This window comes from Hypanus sabinus, chromosome 8 (assembly GCF_030144855.1).
Source record: "Hypanus sabinus isolate sHypSab1 chromosome 8, sHypSab1.hap1, whole genome shotgun sequence".
NCBI classification, from domain to species: domain Eukaryota; kingdom Metazoa; phylum Chordata; class Chondrichthyes; order Myliobatiformes; family Dasyatidae; genus Hypanus; species Hypanus sabinus.
The window spans coordinates 137,208,076-137,232,257 of record NC_082713.1 but is presented as its reverse complement, the minus strand read 5'-3'; the positions used below and the strand labels follow the sequence as shown (position 1 = coordinate 137,232,257).

Here is a 24,182-nt window from a genome sequence, read left to right as displayed (position 1 = left end):
AACGATGCCATTTTAAAATGCACATTTAATAGCAGAAGTATTTCTAATTAAGTTGTACAATGCTGTGATTGAAGCTGCAGTATTAAATGCAGTGTGAAATTTTTAACAATAGTGGACTTAATTTCTGAGGGATCTAAATGTTAAAGGGCAGTTTAACATCTTAGTTATACTGTACTCAGTATTAGTGGTGTTATCAGCAATTCACTTTGACATAAAGGTGAATAAAGTTTTTCTACTTTGCAACTTTTGATTCCAAAAGGAATACTCTTTTAGGTCAACGAGGTAATTTCCTTTGTAAAGGGTGATTTGTTGTGGTGATGCAGGAATCAGATGTTATCATTTGATTGACTTTAGAGCTGAGGGGATAGTTATCATCCTGCCTTGTGTTCTATTTGGAGAAGTTGCATCCAAGCTGATTTTATTTCTTCTGTCCATCCGCAGTCAGCTGAAGAACAGGTACCAATTTGGTATGTCATGGATGAGTTTGGGTCGCAGATCCAGCACTCTGATGAACCAACGTTTCAAATCGTCCCATTCTTTTATGGGATGGGACAAATGGCCTTCTCCTTATTGTGGCCATTGCAGGATCTCAACCATGGAGGTGAGTAGAAACCCTGGTGGTTATTTCATAAAATTGTTTTAATATATTTTGCTGTTAATAGTAGCAGATTGGGGCACCTGGTTGCTAATTTATATCAATTCAATAGGCTCTGCACTTTCACTATTGTAGTCATAAGAGAAGATATATACAGCCCTACAAGCCAATTCCATATTGAAGGAGAATGCTAGTTGTATTTCTTTGTGCATTAAATTAAGAATGGTGCTTTTTTAAATTTTCACAGGTACTGGGTTTGAACGCGTGTTTCCAGATCAATTCTATGTGTCTATTTAGTGAATTGACTACTGTTACAGAGCTATATACTCGTATTTTGAACTTTAAGGATTTTATTCTATAACCCACCAGGTTTGCAGTGTGATGCTAATTATTTGAAAACCTTCGGTAAATATTTGCTTTTATGCTAGTGTACGTGCACAGAGGATTTTGCTGCGGGCACTCTTTAACAGATCACTGACGTGCCCATCTGCTCTAGTTGGACATGGTTCTTAATTGATTCATTGCCTGAATGTATTCCTAAAAGATGTCTTCACCATTCTGCTTTCATTTTGTTTTGCATTTCTGGTTGTAATGTCTGCAAGAAATTGAAGGACAGGATCTTAAAAAGAATTGTGTGTGTGATATACGTAGTGTTTGTTAAACTAGTTTTGTCAGAAAACTGACAGGTCTGGAGTAGTTCTGAGATGTCACCTGCTTTAATGATGGGACTTTCCATTAAATCATTTCTGAGATGTCTTCCTTTATGTGGTAGCATAGCTTCTCTTCTAAAGTAGGTGGCAGAATCCTTAACGACATATCATCAACCTCCATTTGTCTTTATTTTCCACTTTGTCTATTCAACGGATCATCCTTTACAATTTCCCCCACTTGCAGTCAAATTACACCATCTGACACATCTTCCTTACCACCTTGATTATTTTGGTCCCTTCAAGAATCTGAGCTCCATTCTTCCATCTTCAACAATCACTCCTCAGAGCATTTCTCACACAATCAAGGGAGATGTAATATCTAAATATGAGAGTATGCATTTGCTGTAAGTTCAGAAGAATGCATCCAAAATGCTAGAGGCACTCAGCAGGTCAGGCAGCATCTATGAACATCTTGATGCTACGGGCTAAACCCTTAATCAGGACTCTTAACAGATGTAATATCTGTTCTTTTGCCTCTTCCCGTCCTGCTGTCGTGGAATCAAAGCAGTAGTTTAGATGTTATTTTGTTTATTATTATTAGATTGAGATACAGGATGTTGGCTGTGTACCATCTACATTGATATAAAAAACAAATTTGGAATCATTTGCAGCTGGGTACCACTTCAAAACTTTCCCTGAATGTTTTATGTAGAGGAGGTCACGTGGGATCATGCGCATGGTGAGCAAAACCCTCTGATCCGGAAGTGCATGCTGTTGCCGTGGCAACCAGCTGATTTGAGGGAGGCGGATGCAAGCGTCAGTGAACCACCAGAAGATTATTTTAAGGTAAGGACTTGAAATGGTCTAGTTGAACACGTTGAAATAGAGAACTCAAATTAATATTTTATATTTTACCTTACTGAGTAATATAACTAATTTGAAGATTTTGATTTTGACTTTCAGCTGTTAGTAATCTTGTATATTTTATATCTAGGGATTTTATCTTTTATCTCATCTGTATTGCTGCTCCTCTGTCTGAAGTCGTTGACTCTTTGCTGGGGTAGCTTGGGTAGATGTTGGTTTCATTGTGATCTTGTCCAGTTGACCAAGCTTTAAGTCTTGGCTCTGGTTTTTTTTTGAAGGCTATTTAATTATGGTGCATTTTAATCTTGATGAAACCCTGTTCCCTGTATTTACTCCTTTCCCTGAGAGACTTTAATGTTGTGGTAAAGAGCCAACATTTCAAACCACTACATTCTTTCTGATGAAGAGATTCCCTGAAAGCTTTTGGGTTGGGAGCTCCAGGATTTATGCCCAGAAATGGTAGAAATGCAGTCACCATGTGCCAGAGGTGCAGGAACAAAAGGTTTGGGTAATGGGTGCAGTGCTAGTTGGTTGGGCTGCTTTGCCCTGAATGGTGTCAAGCTTGAGCATGGTTGGAGCTACAGTCATATCCCAGGGTGTTCCTGACATGCTTCCCACATAGTGAAAAGCCTGTGGGGTGGTAGGAGTGGGCCATACACCTTGGGATACCTGATCTTTGATCTGCTGTATCTAGGATCTACAGTATTAATGTGCTGGATCAGTTGATTTTATGGTTGGTGGTGATCCCTGGAATATTTATGTAAAGGCAGTGCTTGTCAAAGACAGGTGATTAGATCCTATCTTGCTGAATGGTTATCTGGCGCTTTTGAGACATAAATCGTCCCTACTGCTCACCCATCTGTGCCTGAGTGTTGCTAGGTCCTGTTTGCTGCTGGCATGGGCTTCCTTGTGTTGATGAGTTGTGAATGGAATTGAATAATTGTGCCATCGTCAATAAACTTTCCCACATGATCTTTTATCGTTGAATGAATTATTGATGAAGCATTTATAAGAATATATTTCTTTCTTTCAAAATATTAATAAGATTCATTTTCTAAATTTCAGGGTATTTTAGCTAGCAATAAAGAAAATCTTCCTCTTCCAATAGAACCACCAGTTTATCAGAAGGATAAAACTTTCAAGTACGTTTCAATCTTTTTGTGCCTTTCAATTTTCTCATATTTCTGAAGATAGTGATAATGGTGCAGTTCAATCTGTACTGTCTGAGGTAATTGCTAAGTTATGCATTTATCAGTATAATAGAGGTACTCAATTAAAAGGACTGCCTTGCTTCTCTTGGACAGCTCCCTTTTATTTATCTCTTCAGTTCACACACTGCCCATTTATTCAGTGTCCTTGACAGATCGTTCTCTTAGCTCCAGTCATCAACTGCGAACAGCTGTTACTTTAAGGAGCTTTTTGCTTCTCTGAACTTTCTCATAAATGCAGCATTTTGAAACACACTAGTCTGGCATTTTGTGATCTGGCAGCTTCTATGGTTCAGTGTGTTTTGAACCTTCGTAATAGATCTATTCTAATTAACTCAGATCTGAACTAATTTGTAGCTAATTAACCTTTTGTGATCTCAGCCGACAGCTTTTCTAACTTATCAAAACTTTGAGTTGCCAGCAGTTCTCGCAATCCTTGCATGACCTGGCAAGTGTCTACATTAAAAGAAACAGTTCTTCTGTTTGAATGAAGCTGATTGTGGGTAATTTCTGGAATGTATTTGCTGAGGTCTGGCACCTGTCAAGTCCCAAGCGTGCCAGACTGGAGTGTTTCAATTTATATGGTTTTCCTAAAGTTCAGTTTGAAAGATCTTTAGAAGCCAAAAAATACAGTCACTCTTTCAGCCCCCCCCCCCCCCCCAATTCCATCACTTAGAAGTTAGGGTAATGTGATCCCTCAAAGCTTTTGATATTTGCCATGAAGTTCCCTCAGAGAAAGTCTGACACTACGCAAAAGATTTGTCCAGATAAAATTATTCTAATAACTTTAAAAAATAGGCTGTGATAGTTGACTTTTTGGACTTTTGATCATTCAATATTTTGCAAGTAAAATCCATAAACACAATTTTGTATGAAGTTTGAGTGTATAACTGCATGTTTTTATCTTTCTCTCTCCTGTATTGCACATAGTAAATTGTTAACGTAGTACCTTGAAAAAGTATTCGGCCCCCACAACTATTTTCACATTTACTGTCTCTTTCTCCAAATTGAAAATATCTGGCCCGTGGGACAGATTTTTGCATGTAGGGGAATTAAGGATTATGGGGAAATGACAGGTAGATGGAGCTGAGTCCATGGCCAGATCAGCCATGATCTTATTGAATGGCGGGGCAGGCTCCACAGGCCAGATGGCCGACTCCTGCTCCTATTTCTTATGTTCTTATCGTTATCGCTGGCAAGACCTCAAGATTGCTGCCTACTGCTGCTCCCCAACTAACCTGGCATAGCTTGAGCAACTTTGTATTGAGGAATGGGCAAATCTTGCTCCATCATGTTGTGCAAAGCTAATAGAGATTTATCCAAAAAGACTGCTGACTGTAATAGCTGTGAGATCAACTAAGTACTGAGCAAAGGGTGGGGGGGGGGGGGGGGGGGGATGAATACTTCTGAACTGCTGACATTTCAGTTTTTGATTTTTTTTTTCATTTTTCATGCTTTAGAATTTTCCTTGTTTTTGGGCTCTACAGTGGGGGGGGGGGAAGGAACATGTCATTCACAAATAAAAATTCTCAGTTAAATTAATCAAAATCCCTGGTTGTAATAGTCATTTATGTGAACAAAGGGTTGGGGGCTGAATACTTTTACAAGGCACTGTACTTCAATTTCAGCTTAATTAATAAATGGAGAGGAGTTTTCTAGAATCATGAGTGGCATTTATTATCTTATATTCTATCTAATAATAATTAGACTGTGAGGGAAATCTTATTCATTTTAGGGATGTCTGAGATCATTTGACGTGAACATCAGAAGAATGAAGGATTAACATACCTGATGAGAAGCTAAGATTTGTGGAGGTTTTGAGGTCCCCAGACAAATTATTTTAAAACCAGTGGACAAAAACAGGCATTGTGTTTATCTCAGGAAATTTGGAATTCTACCTTTTCCTTAAACTTTGATTGGATTGCACTTTAGATTTATTTTCAGTTTTGGGCACTGAAATTGGGAATGTTATATTAATCTGGAGAGGGTTGAGTGCAGATTAACCAGAATAACACTGGCTAGGAAGGTGAAATTACAAGCCTTTTTTCCACAAATTAGACTTGATTCCCTAGATTGTAGAAGATTGGTGGGTGATCTGATTTAGTAGAATGTGGTAACAAATTCGATGGGCTAAATGGGTTACTTCTGTTCTTATGCTCAAGAATAAGGAGGAGGTGGTTTCAGGAAGAAAAGAATGTAGTCTAGATGTGCTTGTCTTTCTTGAGTCTGCAATGTCTTGTGTATTTTTAAAATTTTAATTTTGTATCCTTTTTATGAAAGCACAAATTGTTTACATGAACCACTTGTAACTCGTTTTTTAACATTCATATTTTTCATCTAGGGTTTATACAGATTTTAAACAAGTGTTGAATTTTCTGAATGCTCCACGCTTTGTCTTTACGGAGGATGAGGAGGAAGCAGATATTCTTTACTTGTATGATCACTTTAAAGACTACAGGTCAGTGGCACATTCTTAGCAAGAAGAGTTTCCAGGGTAAATTAATGCCATCAAAATTCAGTTTTAATTGCAAAAAAAAATGCCTACTGTGAAAGTTGAACTAGTTAAAGAGCAAATTGGCAAAAGCAGCTATGTTGGACGATGGACAGATTTGTTTTTGTCATGGCAACCCTCAACCCTGGGCTGCATGCTGCATGGACTGACGAAATGAATCTCCACACTATTTATTCTTTCTTGGCATGCCCATGAGTACCAGTAAAATGTATTGGAATTGAGGAAGGAGGCATTTAATGGGTATTTCAGTGGATCAGGCGAGAGTCTAGCAGGAAGTGACATTGTGAAAAATTCAGGCTTGAATGGTTCACGGCCTACTCCTATTTCTTGTGTGAAGCATTTTGAAACTGAGGGATATGGGAATGGGCACAGAAAAGGGATTGTGGCCAGCATAGATCTGTCATGTTTCCTGGCAGGGGAATATGGCAGACATGGTGGTGTACTTTTGCTCCTGTTGTGCTTTTCTCCCCCCTCACTTTGTAATTTCTACTGTTCTACCATATTCTTTAACAGCGATATTAGAACTTATTTTTATGTAACCAATGTAGTTCAATTGACAATTTTCACATTCTTTGTATGTTTTGTGTAAAACATTTGCAGGACTCTGAGTGAGAAGAGGCCCCATGTTATGGTCAATCAGTTTCCATGTGAAAGCCTGCTGACAGTGAAGGATTGCTTGGCTGCTGTGGCTCGGCGAACAGGAGGTGTGAATGGTCCAAAGTGGTTGCCGCTTACCTATAACCTTTGCACAGAGCTGCCTCAGTTTGTTAGCTGTTACCAACAGCGCCAAGCCAGGTAGGTAACGAGGAGGTTATGTTTCATTGATTTTTCCAGCTGCAGTGTATGACTGAGAATTTGTAGCTGTTGCTTAAAGAGGCAGTGGACTGGTGCACCATCAAGAAGGATATTATTTTTCCTCGACTGATATTGCCGCTTGCACGTGAATGGTTGAAGTATTTGCAGTAAGGTAGTCACCAGAACACCACAAGGGATCTTCTGTATTCTATAAGTTATTTTCTAATTTATCTAGTTTTGTTTCTCAGAGGTGAGGATAATCACTGGATCTGTAAACCCTGGAACCTCGCTCGCGGTCTGGACACACACATTACAAACAACCTCAACTGCATCATTCGCCAAAGGGAGGGTACGCCCAAGGTGGGTTGGACTTGACCTGAAAAATTATGGAACTGTGAGGTTATTTGCAGGACACTCTGGGCTGAGTCACTGGGTAGGGTGGTGACGCAGTGCCTTAAGTACTGTGATGAATCGTAGTCTTTCCCCTCGTGTGTGGTTATGTTGTGGTGGAGTAGTACCTGCATGGTGCAGCTGCTTATTGCTGCCTGTTCAGAGATAAACTCTTGATCTCTTCATGTACTCGTCATCAGCCCTTGCACTTGTCTACTTGCAATGCACTTTCTCTGTAACTGTAGTGATATATATTATGCTTTCTTTTGTTTTCCCTGAAGTTCTTGTGCAGGAATGTTCTTCCTAGATGGCACGCACACAAAATCTTCTCACTGTATCACGGCACATGTGACAGTAATAAACCAATAGCCAAACACAAAGAGCAGACGTGCAGAGGGGATGGAATCTGTGGGAAGAATCTCTTGGGAGAAATCCCAGTAAAGTCAAAATTATGTTTGAAAATACTCCTTCAGCACAATGATAACAGATGATGATTAAATTCAGTAGTTTCAGTCATTGTAATTACACAGTATACAATATTTTAAGTGTAAACAAGTGGTTCTCTAGAATTGTAAATTTACAATAGGAGCAACTTCAACAGAAGCAACACTTTTTCATATCTGCTTATCTTTTTTGGGGAAGATCCGGACTCCCGAAGTATCTATCCCTCAATGTAGTGGTAAATTAAGTCTCTCTGTGAAAACAATGGTGATTATCCTTGTCCTTGAATGATGATGAGGTTCTTGTTTCTTTTAACTGAGTGCTACTCCTTTAACTCCTGAAGGATTTTCCATGCTTAATAATCTCGAATAGTAATTTTATATTCAATTTGCATTCTTCATTATCTCTTTTGCAGGTGGTGTGCAAGTACCTTGAGAATCCAGTGCTATTTGAGAGAGATGATATAGGGTTGGTTAAGTTTGACATTCGGTACATTGTTCTTCTCCGCTCAGTTCACCCGTTGCAGCTATATGCATACAATGTATTCTGGCTCCGCTTTTCCAACAGGTATAAAAAATGGAAATATGAGTTCAGTGTGTATTTTTATAAAGGAATGTAATTACATTTTGGATGCTGAATGTAACTGGTTTAAGTTGGTGAAGCCAACAAAGTTCAATTTCATTGCTTTTTAGAATCAAAAAACAAGTTGAATGGTGGATTTCTAAATTGTTTTACTTTCTTTTCAACCAATAATGCTATTGAGGATCAGATTATTTTCTTTCAAAACTGAGAAAAAGTTAAGGGAGGGAGTGGAAAATAACTTCAATTAAAGTGCATACAGAAGATTTTTAGTTATTTGGATCTTTTAATGATGACTTTGTGTGTTTGAAGTATTTCAGTAAAATAGGCCTTTTTAATTTAAATAATATTCCAGTTATCACATAGCAAAATAATCGGATGTTGTACTAGTTTCCACTTGTAACTATTACCTGTTTGAATAATAGCCAGCTCAGCAGGCCATTCGTTTCCTGTCGTGGAATCTGACTCTCTTACTCTCCCAGTAATAATGGTCAAAATATAGTTAGTGTGCTTAGAAGGAAATTGGATAGATATTTAAGAAATAATTTTGCAGGACTGCAGGGAAAGAGCAATGTACAGGGACTGACTAAATTATTTTGGACAGATCTGGCAGGAGCTTGAATTGCTGAATGTCTGTGCTGCAATAATTCTTTAATTATATGAGTAGTTGAACAGTAATTGACTTTGGAAATCCTGAATTAAGGAAACAGACAATGTGGCAGTGTAAAGTAGTGGTTAGCACAACGCTTTACAGGGCCAGCTCAAATCCCATTGCTGCTGGTAAGGAGATTTTTACATTCTCCCCCGTGACTACATGGGCTTCCTCTGAGTGATCCAGTTTCCTCCACATTTCAAAGATCTAATGGTTGGTGGGTAAGTTAATCATTTTAAGTTGCCTCATGATTAGGCTGGGATTACGTTGGGAGATTGCTGGGCAGCATAGCTCAGGTTGCCAGAGGTGCCGGTTCTGCTCTGTATGGAAATAAGAGTAAATGAAGAATAATAGCTAGGTCTCCATGAGGTGCAGATAATTCACTTTCACCAGAGTGCTTGTAATTTGTACAAATACTTCTGCCTAAAAACAAGTAGCCTTTCATATTGTTCTATGAAAGGCTCTATTCCACTACGTATCTTGGTTCTATTCCACTACATTGCTCTTTCGAGACATACGTACGTGTGTGTGAGTGTATACATGTGTGTGAGTGTATACGTGTGTGTACTCTGTTAGTTTTCCTGATACCTGAAGGTGGAGCTTATTCATGACCCAGCCACACACAAGTTTTTTGGCACCTCAGCCTCAGTCAACTATAGTGATGGAGATGGTTTCTGGTAAGATGATGGTGCGCTCTGACATAGTCGTCACTCCAGCTCCAATTAAGATTGTATTTAGTCTTGCACGTAACTAACTGCTCAATACTAATAATATCAAGTAGTGCAGGACTACCCCATCAGCAAGTTGCTTGACAGTGATGGAGCCAAGCTCATTGCATACAGTAAATGTATACCATTGGACAGTATGCAGTCCCAAAAAAGATGAGAGTGACAGTCTTCGACATTTTTATTATGATTGCAAGATCTTGTAGGAATTGGTAACATAGAACATTGCCAACCTGGTCAATTGGTTCATTGGCGAGACAGATAGTAGGGGAACTACATAATCTTGGTTGTGGCTAGGCTTGCCTGTTGCAGTTGCTCAGGGATGGAGATGCTGAAGCTGTGTGGGAGAGTCCTCTGTGGGCATGCTGGACTTTGTCAAAAGACTGGAGGCTGGCCCCTCCCTCTGGTGTTCACTTGGTGGAAGAGTAAGTTGGTGTTGAAGAAAACAGTCTCTAGATATCAGACTTCAAGTGGTGATACCATTATTCAACATGATGTCGTGGAGAGCCTGCAGAAATATGCAAGACTCTGAGTTACAGAGCAATTTCAGCATATCCATTTATACCAATGCCAGGCTACGTGACTACTGGCATTCAAGTAAATCTGTTACACAGGCAGATATATACACAATCAAGAGCAAGATGCACATATCTGTAGCTCAAGATACTTTTTAATCATAGAACAGACAGTGACTATGTTACTCTTGTTGGCCATCTGTACTCAGTACTGCATCCTAATTGTGAAAGGCTTCTGCCTTCTATGCTACTTGTGTTGCGCGCTGTGTATTGTTGGCAAAGTGTTTTGCACCTTGGCTTTGGAGGAATGCTATTTCATTTGTCTGTATTCATGTGTGGTTGAATGATAATTGAACTTGAACTTTTAATGTGGGTGTCTGTCTGGACTATATATTGATGATTACTGCCAAATTGGAAAAAGGCTGTCTCCGATTAATTGTAGTGCTTGGGACTGGGACTGTGAGCAGTGAGGACCAATGAATCACCCTGTTCCCAAGCTGTCACTATTTTTCACCCTTTCTCTCTGGCTGGAACTTGTTAACGTTGAGAGCCTGATACACACATCAGCACAACATTACTGTGAAATTCTGCTTGCAGTGAAGAAAATAACTTATTTAATATGGAACACTTTCAAATGCTCTTTTTGACAGAAGAAAAATGGTTTAAAATTCCCAAACTTGAGGATAAAACAGTAATTATTTTAAGACCAATAAATTATAAAGTCATAAGGTAAAATAAATAGAGCTTCAGATATGACTAGGAATGACAGTTATGCGATGCCACTGGGAAGATTGGGTCAGGCAATCGAGCCAAATGCTGATGATAACCAATGATAGTGAAAATGCATTTGTTTAATCCCTTGGGATCTCCCGGAGCAGTTTACAATAAATGGGCTAAAGTAGCTGGAAACGAAGATCAGGATCATCACTGTAGAATTGAATACAAAGCCATTACCCTTTCTGCATTCTTGTATATTGTCTTTAAGAGCACTAATCCGACAAATCCTTCTCAGTATGGAGCTGAAATGAAAGCTTGGATCACATGATCCATCGGTGGCCTGTCTCATAGAAGCTACCAATCATGTCAAACTGATGGCTTAATGAGGGCAAACAGGAAAGAGTGAACATTTGCTGACACAAATGTTAGATGACACAAAGCTGGTTGGCAGTGTGAAATATGAGGAGGATGTTAAGAGAATGCAGGGTGACTTGGACAGGTTGGGTGAGTGGCAGATGCAGTTTAATGTGGATAAATGTGAGGTTATCCACTTTGGTGGCAAGAACAGGAAGGCAGATTACTGTCTGAATGGTGTCAAGTTAGGAAAAGGGGAAGTACAATGAGATCTAGGTGTTATTGTACATCAGTCACTGAAAGTAAACATGCAAGTACAGCAGGCAGTGAAGGAAAGTAATGGCATATTGGCCTTTATAACAAGGGGAGTTGAGTATAGGAGCAAAGAGGTCCTTCTGCAGTTGTACAGGGCTCTGGTCAGACCACACCTGGAGTATTATGTTCAGTTTTGGTCTCCAAATTTGAAGGACATTCTTGCTATTGAGGGAGTGCAGCGTAGGTTCACGAGATTAATTTCTGGGATGGCGGGACTGTTATATGTTGAAAGATTGGAGCGACTGGGCTTGTATACACTGGAATTTAGAAGGATGAGAGGAGATCTGATTGAAACATAAGATTATTAAGGGATTAGACACGCTAGAGGCTGGAAACATGTTCCTGATGTTGGGGGAGTCCAGAACCAGAAGCCGCAGTTTAAGAATAAGGGATAGGTCATTTAGAACGGAGTTGAGGAAAAACTTTTTCACCCAGAGAGTTGTGGATCTATGGAATGCTCTGCCTCAGAAGGCAATGGAAGCCAATTCTCTGGATGCTTTCAAGAAAGAGTTAGATAAAGCTTTTAAAGATAGTGGAGTCAAGGGATATGGGGAGAAGGCAGGAACGGAATACTGATTGTGGATGATCAGCTATGATCATGTTGAATGGCGGTGCTGGCTCGAAGGGCTTAAAGGCCAACTCCTGCACCCATTGTCTATTTGATGACAGCGCTTATAATGGAAAAACCGCGAGATAGCTCTGACACGTGCTGGAAAATGAGAATCGAAAGTTGATGGATGTCATTATCATATGCACATATCTGCCCAGGTGAAATGAAAAACTTGCAGCCATTTTTCAGGAAAATTGCATCATATAAGGAGCATTCAAAAGAAAAACATAAACTTAACAGAAGTTAAACAATTTTTACAAGAAAGAACACATTTAGAACAAAAAAGTTGCATATTTATTGGGCTGAGGATATGAGGTTTTGGAGTGGAAATGACAGAATTTAAATGTACACATGCAAAAAGTGTTTCAATGTTTAATGTGAACAAACTGAAAAAGCTTATTCATTTTGTAGACATGGATATGTATTACAACGTCATGATTCAAAGTAGTCTGTGATTCCTTCATATTGAGAAATGTTTTACTAATTTTCCAGGCCTTTCTCCTTGGATCATCTTGATGATTATCAAAAACATTTTACAGTAATGAACTATGTTGATGACAGTCAACTTAAGCAGGTAAGAAAAGTTATTTTTAATACTCAGTGTTGCTAATTGTATGGTTTTCTGGTTTGCCTTCTTTCTTCCGTCCAATTTCTCTCCATTTCTGCTCATTAAGGTACAGCCCCACAGGCATTTACCTTAAAGTGCTTCTTGGCCTTCAGCTTGTGCTGGCTGGCTAGTTTTGATGAATCACATCTTTATCCTTGTGCGAACTTGCATCCTCCGCAGGGCATCTGTGTTTTTTATTTGGTTGGGCATTGATAATTGTAAGCAGAAATTATGACCAAGGAGTGCATTATACAGATGGTCCTCAAGACCTGATTTATTGTAATCAAACAAACCAATGTAAAATTAAATCTGCTATCTTAAAGGAATGTATTCTATGGAAATTAAGTAATGCAGCTTCATTTTCAACTAGGTTTTAAAAAATATTTGTATCTGTTGGTACAGGGCTCCCTAGAAGACCCAACTTAATGCATATTCTTGTGCAAGTTCTCCCTTAGAACTCTAAATAAATGCAGACAATGCTTCCATGAAAATTTGGTTATTTGTACTTCATGAATATTTGTAATAATCTTCAAAGTTCATAACATTGAATAACTTGTGCTAAAAAGTTCAGTATGGGCATATATCTATGTGTTAAAACTTGGCTTGATTTAAAAATGTTTTGTTGGAATTGTTACCTCTGCTGGCATTGTGGTTCTTTAGTAATAGAATGTGGTGACTGTCTACGAATGAGTGAATTTCTGTTGTTATTTCAGTCACTACTAATTTCCCTGAGAAACTTTTCATTTCTGACTTGGAAGGGGGCGTGGTAGTAGAAACAACCCTAATATTTGTTTTAATATTTTCACAACTCTTTGATTTTATGTTGTTTTGTATTGATGACAGTATGAAATATTCAAAGCAAACACTTGACAGATTTCAGCATCTAGGTTGGGTGAACAGAGAACTACATTTTCATCCCACCATGTCTGTTTTGACCAGGATGCCTATTTAAACTAATCCCATCTACCTGCATGTGGTCAGTATCCTTCCATTCCCGACTTATTCATGAGCTTGCCTAAATGCATCTAAAATCACAAAGATTATGATTGTCACCTCCGGTGCATTGCAAGCACCTCGCACTTCCTCTATAAGAAAAAGTTGCTTTGCATATCTCCTTTAAATTTTCCCACTCAACTTAAATCTGTGCCCTCTAGTGTTTGATATTTCCACACGGGATGGGGGGGGGGGGGGGGACTTCACCCTGTCTATACTTGTCTTCATTTTATATACTTCTATCTGCTTACCACTTAGCCTTCAATGCTTCATGACCAAAAAACAATCCAAGTTTATCCAACCTTTCCTTTGCAGCTAATACTCCTTAATCCAGTACTGCACAAAGTACTCTAAATGTGGCCAGCTGTAACTTGACTGCCAACTTTTATATTCTGCATGCTCTGACCAATATAGGCAAGCATTCTACATGCCGCCTTTCAGGGAGCCTTGGACCGAGTCTTTGTTAGAATCTTCACCTTGTTCAGTCAGTGGGTGCATGTGGTCTTCTGACTCCTGAGCGAGCCTTCCTTTCTCCGTATTCCACAGTGTGGGACTCCCTTTATGTACATCCATTATACTGCAAATCAATAGGGGACTGTTTGACCCAATGACAAACATACACACAATTTGCATAGTCCAATCGCCCTGCCTTGCTGGGTCAAAGTTGTGACCTTTGAACCATTTATTTTTCACCACTGGGCTGTTATCTGTTTATTAGCATTCCAGAGATAAATTCCTAGACCTAGTGGAGACACATTGTCTTTGGTCATTAGCTATCCTGACTGAGACTAATGTCAATCCCTCTTTGTTTAATATCTTATTGAGGAATTCTACTAATGTAGCCTTGAATCTCATTCCCTGCGAGAGCAGATCGCTGAGCTGTACAATTGAAAGTCTGCTGATTTATTTTAATTTTGGTCCAGGCAGGCCTAGCATCTCTGCCTTACTCTCATGTTCATTTCACAACAGGATTAGAGCTAAAATCATTGTTTGAATGTTACTTTATGGGTTCTTCAACAAAATAAAACTACTAGTTAGTTTAAAAAGTAAAAAAAAACACTCCAGGGAAACTTTTTAAAAGCTTCAACTGATCTTTGTTGTCACTTAAGATAAAATATGATCCAATCTGCTTTATGTAGACAATCAATATGATTTTTAATTTTTCTCAATAGCAGCTCAGCACAAATTACAAACCCCATTTCCAGAAAAGTTGGGATATTTTTCAAAATGCAATAAAAACAAAAATCTGTGATATGTTAATTCATGTGAACCATTATTTAACTGACAAAAGTACAAAGAAAAGATTTTCAATAGTTTTTCTGACCAACTTAATTGTATTTTGTAAATGTACACAAATTTAGAATTTGATGGCTGCAACACACTCAACAAAAGTTGGGACAGTTAAAATAAAATTGAAAAGTGCACAGAATATTCAAGTAAAACCGGTTTGGAAGACTGCACATTAAGCAGGCTAATTGACTGGGTATAAGAGTAGCGTCCATCAAAGGCTCAGTCTTTGCAAGCAAGGATGGGTCATGACTCACCCCTTTCTGCCAAAATTCGTGAGAATTGTTAGTTCAAAAGGAACATTTCCCAATGCAAGATTGCAGACAATTTAGGTCTTTCAACATCTACAGTACATAATATTGTGGAAAGATTCAGAGAATTCAAACACACTTCAGTGTGTAAAGGGCAAGGTCGGAAACCACTGTTGAATGAGCATGATCTTCGAGCCCTCAGGCAGCACTGCTTAAGAAACCGTCATGCTACTGTGACAATTATAGCCACCTGGGCTCGGGAGTACTTCGGAAAACCATTGTCACTTAACACAGTCCATTCCTGCATCCAGAAATGCAACTTGAAACTGTATTACGCAAGGAGGAAACCATGCATCAACTCTATGCAGAAACACCGGCGAGTTCTCTGTGCCCGAGCTCATCTCAGATGGACTGAAAGACTGTGGAACCGTGTGCTGTGGTCAGATGAGTCCACATTTCAGCTAGTTTTTGGAAAAAAACGGGCATCAAGTTCTCCGTGCCAAAGGTGAAAATGACCATCCTGATTGTTATCAGAGAAAGGTGCAAAAGCCAGCATCTGTGTTAGTATGGGGGTGCATCAGAGCCCACAGCATGGGTGAGTTGCATGTATGTGAAGGTACCATTGACTCTGAGGCGTATATTAGGATTTTAGAGAAACATATGTTGCCATCAAGGCGACGTCTCTTCCCGGGATGTCCATGCTTATTTAATCAGGACAATGCAAGACCACATTCTGCACGGGCTACAACAGCGTGGCTTTGTAGACACAGAGTGCGTGTGCTTGACTGGCCTGCTGCCAGTCCAGATCTATCTCCTATTGAAAATGTATGGCACATCATGAAGAGGAGAATCAGACAACGGAGACCACGGACTGTTGAGCAGCTGAAGTCTTCTATCAAGGAAGAATGGACAAAATTCCAATTGCCAATCTACTACAATTAGTATCCTCAGTTCCAAAACGATTAAAAAGTGTTATTAAAAGGAAGGGTGATGTAACACAATGGTAAACATACTTCTGTCTCAACTTTTGTTGAGTGTGTTGTAGCCATAAAATTCTAAATTTGTGTATATTTACAAAATACAATTAATTTTGTTCAGTAAAACTATTGAAAATCTTTTCTTTGTACTTTTGTCAGTGAAATAAAGGTTCACGTGAATTAACATATCAGATTTTTGTTTTTATTGCATTTTGGAAAATATCCCTTTTCTGGAAATGGGCTTTGTAGATGGGTTGAAGGGCCTGTTTCGTTTGAGTACTCTATAACTCAAATGTTGCTACAAGGGTCAATTTTTTCTAAATGTCTGGGTTTGTTTCTGTACAATATTCTGCATTCCACTGTTGCTTTTACTGTATAGTACCTCAATGCGCTGATATGATGAAACAATCTGTATCAATGGCATGCAAAACAATTCTTCAGTGTTCCATGAAACACGTGACAGTAATAAACCAATTTACCAATTTAATTTGAAATTCATTGCTGTTTTGAGTGGAAATTTATTGACCAATTATTTGGGAGTATGAAATCTTGACTCTCTCCACTGTTACTGACTACTGATGAACCACCATGATAGACTGTTGCTTCTAGTTGCCACTAAAGGAGGTAAAGGAAAGCAGCCTAATTTGAGTGGAGTATGTCCAAGAAGAAAAGCACTCTTCCATTCTAAATTGCTTCTAATAAGCCTGGAGATCCCCAGAGAATGATGCAGCAGCCTAACTATTGCAATGAAGCCAGTCTGGGGGTCTCTATCTTATGACACAACTTGCCAGTCCATCAAGGTGCTTCACAGAATTATAAGGGTATGTGACCTGTTTGTAGTTCCAGATCATTTTTTTCTCTTTGGGCCTTGATCTTCTAAATGGTTTTATAAACCCCATGGAATACCATGTTTAAACATACAGCGTAGTATTGAAATTAAAAGTTGTATATTCTGATTAGTTTATAAGCCAGTGGTTCAACCTTGCTTTTGTCGTCGTTTCTCGTGCCCCACAAACGACCTGGAGACGCAGAAGATTCTTCAAGAAGTATTAAACTTTAATTTGCAAATCAAAGCTGAGACAGTCATTGAGCTAGTCGCTGATTGCCCACCGATCCCCGGACACAGCATTTTTTATAGCAATCTCCTGGTTTAGTTGCATTAGCATATCCAATCGGTCTACAGTTGCGTATCACAAGTACATCCGCCACTATTGTTTCTACCTATTGACTTAATCATGTTCTAATCTACATCTCTTAGCTACCTCTCATTAACACACCATTGTCTTCTACATTCTTAAGATTTCATTCTCCTACTAAATTGGGTACATGCATAGCAAATAGCAAGTTCAAACTACATAATCTTCATCAAGGCTGACTACATAGTTTTGGTTACACAGCAAACAAGTTCAAAGCAAAACATCTCTTAGCTACCCCTCATTACCACACCATTGTCTTCTACATTCAATTGGATACATGCATAGCAAATAGCAAACTCAGACTACATAATCCACATCTCTTAGCTTCCTCTTATTAACATACCATTGCCTTCTACATTCTTAAGATTTCATTCTCTAGCAAATAGCAAGTTGCAACTTTTATACTCCAATATATCCCCCTTTGAGACCCAGAGGATCTCACACAGAGAAAGAAGACTAAGAGTCTGCGCACAAAAGCCCCAATAAACTCAAGCACTTATTCCCAAATCTCGGGTTAAACTATAATTTTCTGTGCCAAGACCTCAAAGTATTCTCTCCCTTTTACCCTGGGCCGCTGAGCCAAAAACCTGTCCCTTTGTACCTGAGACAGGGAAAAAGACTCTGAAGCCCTTACAATCTACTCCCACATTGTCGTTTTGCTCTTGTTCATCCTGCAGGTGTTGTAGGCTGTAACGATACATTTTCGGTGTTTCTTTCTCCACTAAGCTTGCTTCAGTAACTGCCACGAGCATTGGAAATTGTTTGGTTGCAGCACGCACTACAAGAGACTTGAGACAAGGAAGAAAACAGCACAGCACAAGCGCACAGCTCAACAATACAGTACTGACAGCTATTGCCATTTTAGTCAGCCATGCTCCCCATCCTCCGAGTCTACTTTCCAACCAATCAAAGAACTGATGTTCAAATCTTGCATTCTGTTTGACCTCCGTCCGCAGATTCTTTAATTTATTCAATGCTCTGGTGAAAGACCCTTCTGGGCTAGTATTGTTCGGTATGAAAGTGCAGCATTGTTCTCCAAACATTACACACACATCCCCTTTTTCTGCGAAAAGCCAATCCAGTACCTGTCTGTTTTGCCACGCCATCCTGCTAGTTGCATCCAGCTGTTGCCCTAAGGCCTCCAGTGCGTCATCGCTGTAGTTGATGAATCTCTGTTGATTGTAGTGTATATATAGTTTATCCATTCAACATTTTTGCTTACCCCTATCACAGGTATGATAGCTTCCCAGCTTGCAGCAATCTCATTCCGCGCCTTGAATTTGTTCGGTATACCTCTCGGCTGTCCTATACTGTCAATCCGGATTGTCGGGTCAGGGTCATATTTTCTCTTCTGCCGTAGCAGTGTCCGCTGCTCAGGGAAATTAGCGTTGGTCTGTACTTCAGGGGACATTATAACTTCCTGAAGCAGCATGACACGCGTACATGTTCCTGCCCAATTGAGAGGGAGCATAGATCTCAGACCTCCTTCCTGTACACACAGCCACCAAGTGTCTGCTAATGGGATAGTCTGAGAGTCCATTGCACCCTCAGGAGGAGGGGAACCCATCAAGTGTCTTTTACCTGGGGTTATATCCCGCGTCTGAGTGCGGTTGCCTGGGCAGTGGCCAACCGGGTGAGTCCCACCCGCATGAAACATTCATAATTCCGATGGTCCTGCATTATAAGCTGTTGCAGTGTTGGTGTCTGGCTTCTTTTATTTATAGCCCATGGTCTGCTGTAATTGCATTCAGAGGCAAGCTTGCTTTGATCAAACTGCGAGGAAGCCTGATATAGCATACACCAATAGGGGCACATTGGTGCATTGTTCAGACAGTTTTGATAGCAGGGATCTGCTTCAGCGCAAATCCTCATGAAACAAGCCCTAACCGGACCTGGACACTGTCGTTCGCATTGTTCCCTGTGCTCTCTTCGCCACCGCGTGCAGGTGGAGGAGTTATAAGGCATGGGAACTACATGCTGAGTGGGGCTTTCCCTTGAGCACAGGTAACAATTCTGTCTCTTCATCATTCCTGCCGTGTAAGTTGCCCATTGATACCACTGATTAGTACATGTCTGTAACCATGGTGAGGAGGTAAGTGTTGTGCTCCTCTTACTTCTTTTCTGCAGGTTACCAGTCCCATTCCATATATGCCACACTAACGGTTCCCAAGTCTGCACTGGAGTATGTGGGTGCTTTGTCCCCAGGGGCACGAGTGGTCGTTCCCAGCTCATCCCCATTATCTGAAGAAGCCCTACTGTCCACCACCACATCCTGAGGGTCTTCAGGCCCGTCCTCAGAATCAAAAATTTCCCTTACCAATTGATCAAACTCCTGAGGTGCAGTTTCAGCTTCTAGTTCCTCCTGTCTGTCTCCTGCTAACTGCTCTTCTGCATCACTTACCTCGGACACCTCACCTGATTGCCCTTGCGGGACTGCCCTCGTGCAATGGATCAGATGGTACCAGGTGGAGCGGCCTTCTACCTGAACTGCGGTGGGTGATGCCTTGGTCACCGTAAAGGGTCCTTCCCTTCTTGGCTCGTTCCACTTTCTCTGAAAAACTTGCACGTAAACCTGGTCTCCTGTTTTAATCGGTCCTTCCCCTTGTACGGTCTCCAGCTCTTTCTGTTTTTCCTGTGCATAAATAGACCTATGTATCATAGTTAGCTGCTGCAGGTATTGTTTCAATTCTATTTCCAATTGTTCCAAACTAGGTCCCTTATACGGCCCTCTCCACTGGGGCACTGGCATGGGCCTCTCAGTGAGCATCTCATGCGGTGTCAGGCATGTCATTCGATTAGTTTGCATGCGGTAACTCATCAATGCTAACGGTAAAGCATCAACCCAATTAAGTTTAGTGTCTGCACAAATTTTGTTTAGTTTGGATTTTAGTTTGGTTCCATTAATTCTCTCTACCATGCCCTGCGACTGAGGGTGGTATATACATCCAAATCTTTGCTTTATCCTCAGCGCCTGTAGTACCAGTTTGACCACTTTCTGGATAAAAGCTGAACCATTGTCTGAGCTAACTTCTGTAGGTATTCCAAACCTTGGGATCACTTCAGTTGTCAGAAATTTTACCACTGTCTTTGCCCCTTGATCTTTTGAAGGTACCGCCTCCACCCATCTGCTAAATCGATCAATTACTACCAGCATGTATCTTTTCCCTCTCACTGTCTTTATCATGTCTACGTAATCGATCACTAGATGTTTAAATGGTCCTTCAGGTACAGGAATGTGACCTATTGGGGTTGTAATTCCCTTCCGAACATTATTCTGTGCGCGTACCTCGCACTGTGGCAAGACAATGTCCACTGAAGCCTGTAAATAAGGTGACCAAAAACCATCCTTCTTTATTTGCTTTATCACTCCCCCCCCCCTCCGCACAATGGCCAATCCCATGCGCTTCTGAAATCAGAATCGTCAGTAGAGGGGAGGGCACTACCAACAAACTGTCTTCCATGCTCCACAAGCCTTCCGGGTTCTGCTTGGCCCCCCTTCGTCTCCACATTGTCTGTTCTGCCAAAGTTGCCTTACCTTGTATTTCAATTAGGTCCTCTACCTCAGGTTCTGGAGTTAGGCTTACCTGGGGGGCAATGACAGCTGATGTACATCCAGACGCTTTTCTGGCTGCCTCGTCCGCAGCTTGATTTCCCTTTGTTATTACATCATTTCCCTTTTTATGTGCCTGGCATTTTACTACAGCCAATGCTTTAGGTTTTATTATGGCTTTTATTAAGTCTAGAATTTGCTGACAATGGTGTATGGGATCTCCACTACTTTTTTTAAAACCTCTCTGCTTCCACACTGCCCTGAACAAATGGCATACTCCATGAGCATATGCCGAATCAGTATAGATGTCTACTTTCTCACCTTCCATCATTTCACACACAGCTGTCAGGGCTTTGATTTCTGCTAGTTGGGCGGAACATGGTTGGGGACAGGACTCCATCCTAATAATCTTACAGCTCGACTGATCCTGCTGCACTACGGAGAACCCTGCATGATTTCCATTATAATCCCTATAACAAGAGCCATCTACGAACAGTACCTTTTTATCTGCATCCTCTAGCAGTTCTGACCATAAATCTGCTCTCAATTTGGCAAATGTAATCGTCTTCCCTACACAATCATGGGGTTCTCCTTCATAGCCCAAAGGGACAAAATCGGCTATATTACTGGTAGTGCATCTCTGTATAGTTATATCTGGAAATGTCAATAGCATCTGATACACTGCTATCCTGGCTGGCGTCAGCACAAATTTCCCTCTTTCCAGCAATTCTGCTACTTTGTGGTGTGTGTACAGAGTCACAGGATAGCCCAGGGTTACAGATGATGCCTTTCCATATGCATAGTACAGCGCCACCAATCCCTGATAACAGGGTGAATACCCCTGAGCCACCTCATTTAGTCTCATACTGTAGTATGCTATCGGCTGCTTTGCTTTTCCTGTGCCTATCTCCTGTGTTAGAACCGCTGTGACATAACCCTTCTGTCAGTTGGATACATACAAATGAAAAACCTTCTTGTAGTCAGGCAAAGCTAATGCTGGTGCTGACTGCAATTCCTGCTTAATAGTATTGAAAGCTATCTCCACCTCTCCATTCCACTGTAAGCCATTCTTCAAATTTGTATGTCCTGCTTGTTTCATTATCTTTCTCAGCATATTCAGAGATATTCAGCAATCTCAGCATATTCTCCTATCCAATCTGAGCTGTACCCTGCCATTCCCAAAAACGTCATCATCTGCCCTACAGTCTGGGGTTTTGGGGCCTTAGTTATTGCCTCAATCTGATCTGGTGCTATCGCCTTCACTCCCTTGGATATTACCCTGCCTAAGTATTCCACTTGCTGCGTGCAAAATTGCAGTTTCTTTTTGGATACTTTATGTCCTCTGTGCGCCAGCTTCACTAACAGAGTTATAGTGTCCTCCTCACACTGTTCCTTGCTGTGGGAGCAAATCAACAGGTCATCCACATACTGTAACAATGTACTTTCCAATGGCATGCCCTCTAGGTCTGCCTTCAACACCTGATTAAAAACGTGTGGTGAATGTTTAAATCCTTGCGGCATTCCTGGTCAGCTAGAGGAATGCTGAAGAAAGCCAAACACAAATCAATCACTGAAAAGTAACTTGCTTGGGGTGGAACATTAGTCAAAAGCGTGTGTGGATTGGGGACTACCGCTGGCCAGTCCTCTACCACATCATTTACCACTCGCAAATCATGCACCAATCTCCACTTAGATTTATCTGCTTTTAAGACCGGCAGCAATGGGGTATTGCATGGACTGTTTGTTCTTTTAAGCACTCCTATTTCAAGCAACCCCTGCACTGTCGATGTTATTCCCTCTTCTGCTTCTGGTTGTAGAGGGTATTGTGGTCCCCTGGGTGGAATTGCTTCCCTTTTCGGCCTTATTTCCACCGGACTAGCTGTTTTTATTTTCCCTGCGTCCATGTCATGCTGTGACCACAGAATAGATGGCAACTCATCTAACCTTCTATCTTTCTACTGGGCTCTTTCCTTTCCCAGCAAGGGCAGGTGTGGTTGGGGAGTTATTTCGACCTCTCTCACTGTGCCTACCATATCTACACTGACCATTATTTTAATGCAATTGTTGTCTTCTGATATCCACACCTCTGGTGTGATTTTCCTCCACACTGTTACGGTTTCAGCACTCTTAACTAAGGGTCCTAAGTCTTTAGACTGATATCCCTTGTTTACCAACAACGTTACGTGGGGCGCAGCCTCCGCTATCCTGTACCATTTTTCTAAAAGGGTGTTCCACTTAACTTGTAAAGCTGCCCCTTGCTTTCCAATTATCACAGCCTCCCCTTCCAGGTGCTGTTGGGTACATGCCTCCAGGAGCCATCTCTCCTCTCTGTTCTGAGTCTCGTCAAAAATCACTGTACAATGTAGCTCAGATTTGGGCATTACCGCCCTGGGTAATATAGCCTGCACACACTTTTTCCATTTCTCCCAGGTTTCCTGAATCTGATCTGCGATGTCTCCTATCCAAAAGACATTAGCCTTCTTGTCTTCTCGCACTATCAATTGAGCCCCTGCTCTTTCCACACTCAGCCCATTTCTGGTGCATTCTAAGTTTAATTCCAGTTTCAATAAGGCATCTCTGCCTAACAAATTAATCAGAGTTCCTTTAAATACTAGCACCGGCAAAACAATTCCTTTATTTCCCATTCTCAACCGCACTGGAGCCGTGCACTGCGTCAACTGTGTTTTCCCCGAGAACCTTACTGTCTTAATAAACTTTCCTGACATGGGAAGGTGAGGGGCATACTGTGGCTGTACACAAGTGTACATGGCTCCAGTATCTATCATCATTGGTGTCAGTTGCCCTTCTAACATAACCTGAACAATGGGTTCCTCGTCTGCCTCCCTTGTTATCATTGGGTAATGTCCCTTCCCACTCGAGTTCTCGGGGCACCCCTAATACCTCGCGTAGGGGTTCACAGGTCTGCTTGGGCCTGTGGGGGCTGGTCCTTGGCTAAACTTTAGTTCCCTTCTTATCAGTTCCTGCTGGTGTGTGACAGGCCATGGTGTAAACGGACAGTCTCTTCTCGTGACCTGGCTGATTACATCCCCAGCACAATCTCTCTACCTCTCTTCCCCCTGTTTCCTCACTGGTCCCCTCTGCCCATAGCTCCTCTGTCCCCCTCCTTGGGACTTCCAGTCTTGTCTGGGCTGTTTGAATTTAGTCTGTTCCTGATAGGGCATTTGTGGGAATGCTCCTCCAAAGACGATTATTGGCATGGGATTTTCCAGCCCTTGTCTTACAGTATGATGGGTTCCTCCATATAGCGGTGCTTCATCCAGTTCGATGGCTGTACTCGGACTGGTGGTTGCTGGCAGCATCTTTTTGCTTTTCTCTTTTTCCTTCTTTTTGAGTTCTTCGAGCTGCATTTGTATTAACTTTCTTTGCACCTCTTCCTGC

At 40.9% G+C, this 24,182-nt stretch overlaps 1 protein-coding gene across 1 annotated transcript in view; it reads left to right on the top strand.

Annotated features, from left to right (window-relative positions):
• Window positions 1-24,182, top strand: part of ttll12 (tubulin tyrosine ligase-like family, member 12) — a 51,555-nt gene that overhangs the window by 5,099 nt on the left and 22,274 nt on the right. Inside the window, exons 4-11 of the mRNA XM_059977955.1 lie at window positions 442-601; window positions 1,958-2,091; window positions 3,175-3,251; window positions 5,659-5,775; window positions 6,430-6,624; window positions 6,873-6,984; window positions 7,871-8,022; window positions 12,415-12,496. Coding sequence (XP_059833938.1) covers window positions 442-601; window positions 1,958-2,091; window positions 3,175-3,251; window positions 5,659-5,775; window positions 6,430-6,624; window positions 6,873-6,984; window positions 7,871-8,022; window positions 12,415-12,496 — 1,029 coding nt within the window. The remainder of the gene's footprint in view (window positions 1-441; window positions 602-1,957; window positions 2,092-3,174; window positions 3,252-5,658; window positions 5,776-6,429; window positions 6,625-6,872; window positions 6,985-7,870; window positions 8,023-12,414; window positions 12,497-24,182) is intronic.